Source organism: Rhizopus delemar, genomic scaffold (genome assembly GCF_000149305.1).
Source record: "Rhizopus delemar RA 99-880 supercont3.10 genomic scaffold, whole genome shotgun sequence".
Classification (NCBI taxonomy): Eukaryota; Fungi; Mucoromycota; class Mucoromycetes; order Mucorales; family Rhizopodaceae; genus Rhizopus; species Rhizopus delemar.
The window spans coordinates 1,026,334-1,030,485 of record NW_027137836.1 but is presented as its reverse complement, the minus strand read 5'-3'; the positions used below and the strand labels follow the sequence as shown (position 1 = coordinate 1,030,485).

At 34.9% G+C, this 4,152-nt stretch overlaps 1 protein-coding gene across 1 annotated transcript; it reads right to left on the bottom strand.

Annotated features, from left to right (window-relative positions):
- Positions 1-689: 689 nt before the first annotated feature.
- On the bottom strand, positions 690-2,922 carry RO3G_12352 (uncharacterized protein; the record flags this gene model as incomplete). The annotated part of the gene is made up of 3 exons (XM_067666936.1): positions 690-1,433; positions 1,499-2,656; positions 2,728-2,922. The coding sequence occupies 3 exons, from the start codon at positions 2,920-2,922 to the stop codon at positions 690-692; spliced, it is 2,097 nt and encodes a 698-aa protein (XP_067523037.1).
- Between the last annotated feature and the right edge of the window lie 1,230 nt (positions 2,923-4,152).

Below are 4,152 nucleotides of genomic sequence, written 5' to 3'. Positions count from 1 at the left end.
ATTATCATTATCGCATATCAATTTTGACTATGTATTTATTTTTATCTTTTGTTAAACTTTATGTATTCTTCAGATGAGATTTTTGGCAATTTCTACTAAAAAATAATAGAGTTGAGAGCACAAAATAGAATTGTTCATAAATTGAATCTCAAACTATGAGAACAAAAACAATGTATATTTTTCAATTAGTCATTGATTACGAAAGTAGTGATGTTTTATTGTGTATATGTTAATAAACGACAAAATGATATGTTTTGTCATTAAAGGGATGTAAGTATATTTATATACATTGGCTCTTGAGATTTATTTAGAAAGAAAATCCCTTCTTTTTCTTTTTTACTTTAAGTCCACTTTCTTCACTGTTTTATTGTCATGGTCTGTTTCAAAACTTCCGTATCCTTCATAAATTTCATCAAACAGTTCTTGTTTTCCATCCACGCTGATTTCAGCATTATATGAAGTTGAAAGCGCGTCTTTATACTGTGAGGGTATTTTTTCAAGAATAGCAGTGTCTCCGACGCGGTCCCCTCATTTTTTTGGGGGGAAGGGACGGATGGTGAAATACTTTGTTTCTGGAAAATTTTAAATCCCGCTTTCCTGCTGATACTTTAACGCTTTCATTTGAATGATATATTTGTAATAAATTACTTTATTATTAATTCAATAGTAAACAAAAAACATTTCAATAATTAAATCTGATTATCTGCGACTAACTTGCACATTTGGTTGATAGAAAGCTTGTCAGAAACTCTTCTGAATTCAAGAAATTGTGCAGCTTCTTCACAGCTTATACCTCTTTCATTTGACAGCGACTCTATTTTCTTGTACAGTGGAAGACGTCTAGTAAAGAACCTAGACTCGGTTCTGTTGTCTACTTTGCGCCAATCTGCACCGTACTGCTCTTCCATAGACTTGATAGATGGCTTTCCAGCAAGACCAACAGAGTATTCTCGCCATACATCTGTCACGCTTATCAAACTTCTACTCATTTTGAATGATGGTAGACCTCTTGAGTTAGCAGCACTTGGGGAAGGAATAGATGACAGCGGAACAGAAGAGGAAGGAAGGATGGTTGATGTTTGTTGAATTTGTGTATTCTCATCACCTTGTCTTAGCATGTTTGAGATTTGCAAAAAAGAATCAGCGAGCATGGTTCGGTTTTCTGCTTCCAATTGCTTGACTGCATTCAAAGTAAGTTGATTCTGAGATTGGACTATGTTCAGCATAGCATTCATTGAGTCAAACCCTGTCTTCATAGCTGCTGCGACTTCAGGTAACAAAACTTCCAGATGTTGGCTCATTTTGAACTTCTCATCGTTGGCAGCGATTGCAGATGAAAGACGCTCTTCATAGTCTTTGTAAATATCAGTATCAAAGATGCTGTGGGACCAAATAAAGCTTCCGGGGTATTTTCCCTTCAACACCACTGAGTCCTAAGATAAAAATAATTAGATATCGTAAGCATTATGACTTGATTTGTAAAAAAAATAATCCTTACCTGCAAAAAAACTGTTCTTAAATAATCCATTAAATCTAAAAAGTTTGGCCCAGCAATATCGTCTTCAACTTCCTTCCTGTAAAACTTCTCTCTCCAATATTCAATCCAAGGAAACACCATTTTGCGCAATTCTTCTGATGGCTCAATTGAACCACGATTGATGAAGTAATCACCCTTACGAGTAGTGAACCCGGCCAGCACTTTAATGGCATCAACAGGAAGGCCACTTAAATAGCAACCAACCATTCTATCGCTACCCCAACGTCCAACTTGTCTCTGTTGGTCTCCAGAGACACCTTCATTTGCAACCATATTAATGGCACTCTTTCTGTTGATGTGAGTGAGCTTGCTTGAATGAACACCGCAATACCTAAGCACTTGTTTATAAATCTTGGCTTGTTCACTATAGGTAATTGACCCATCCCCTGTAGTGTTTGGAAACAAATAAGTATCATACCAATCACGGCGAGTCGAGAAGTTTGGAAATGGTAGGTTTTGATGATGGAACAAGGAAAAAAAATATTGAGCAAAAGCGCCATGTGGACAAACTTCAACATCCCTATGGCGAAGAGCAGAACCATATTGAATCTTGCCATCCTTATTAGTCTTACCAAATGTTATAGTGGCTACTATAGCAAAGCAAGTAGAGGGGCCTTGATTTTTGAGTTCCATGATGAATAAATCTGGCAGCTGTGTTCCAAGAGCAGTCTCACTACGCATAAGCATGGCATGGCTCATAGAAAAGCAGACTTTGTTTCTCAAAGAAAAGATGTTGTTTTGAATCAAAAAATACTGATTGATTCGAAGCAATTCTTGATCTGTATAGCCATCATTCAAAGTATTTTTCCCACGATCCTCATATTCGGTTCTTTTGCGTCTTGCTTCCTTTTTGGTATGAGTGTCAAGAAAGCGCTTCACGATAGGTCCTCTTGCCATTGTATGCTTATTGAATCCTGCTTCTACCTGTTGATGGTATAAATCAACCACAGCTTTTACATAAGCAAGGACTGATTCCCTACCCAATGGTGCGGGTGATCCATCTGCATTTTTCTTGAATTTGTTTCCACGGGTCAAAACATAGTCTTTGAGAAAGAAAGCTAGCTTTGCGTCATAAACAATAGTACCATCCGCAACTTTTTCTTTATTGGCGCACCATTCCTATTTTCAATTTCAAACAATTTAGAAATCATCACCCAAACAATCTTTATAACATATAGCTTTTAACTTACAAACCATTCTCTTTGCTTAGATTTATAAGCAGCAGTCGTGTTCTTGGGACGATATGTTTGATTTTCAGCAATGACCATTTGCGTATTTTTATCCATTGCTAGCCTGGCTCGAATCATGTCTTCATAATGTTCAGCATCTGGAAGAGCGATATCATTATCTCTAGTAGAAGGACCAGCGTTTGAATCGTGACTCATTGTGTCGTATAGTAGTAATAATAACCAAGTAAGAGATAAAAGCAAAAACAAAGAGCAATGTAGGTACTTTTTGAGACTGATCTTTATTTCAGTTTAAGTTAAAGTAAAAATTACTCTAATTGAAGGCAAGTATTTATATCTTATTGAATGAGTGGCTTGATATCTTCTATTGTAAGCGTTCTTCTAATCTTCAGGTACTTTAGCAAGTGTTATCTCTAATTATGATTATGAAAACTTTTCATTTGTTCTTTTGTATGTCTGTCATAGATTACCTTTTATTCTGGGAATTACTCACTGATTTGAATAACGTTATTTTAGGTGTTATTTCAATTATATGAAAGATTAGCAATATTCCTGACATTAGATTGGGTTACTGACAACAGAAAATATCTTGTTATCTTGATTGGTACTTCTTATCAAAGAACTATCATTAATACAATACATATTCTAATAGAGTATGCTTACTTGGAAACAATTGTATAATCTTATTTAAATAAACTCGTATTTTACTTATGATCTTGTATTAAGACATGTATTTATCAATGTCAACTATAATCGGCTATTTTTCTTCAACGCATTGTTCAATTGAAATGCTTAACAAATAGTAGAAGAGATATGTTTGCAAAATTGGCAATTAGTTGCCAAAAAAGAAAGTGTATATTTTTCAATTGTTGATATGAGGATCCAATCCCTAACAACCGATATTTGTCACAATAATGTAGCTTACCGTATGCACCAATCAATATTAGAAATTTGGCTTTTATATGAAACGTCAAAGGACTTCTTGTACTTGCCCTGTCACTCCCCTTTTTTTTCTATTACAGCAAAGCTGAGTTGCATAAAAAAGCTTTTCAAGCACTTTATTGGTTATCAAAGTATACAAAGGATACATTGGATATCAGAGACCCGATCGCACTTTACTTTTTGTAAAAGTGAAGTATTTCATAGGTTAGAGCACTATACCTAAACATTTCAATTTCCGATATGTAAGTTTCGGAGACCCGACTGGGGATCTGAGAGACCTGAGGTCATGATACTGATTGGTCAAGGTGACAATATACAATAACAAAAAAAACAAGGTAACCAATTAAAAATACTTCATACAAAGGTTTCCTCCGCTATTTAGGTTAAAAATTATCCCTTAATAAACGTCATAGTTTTTTGATGAATTGTCGAAAAGATATTAAAAGCATACTTTTTTTTTGGATTTTGGATTTTCTTCTTTAATCT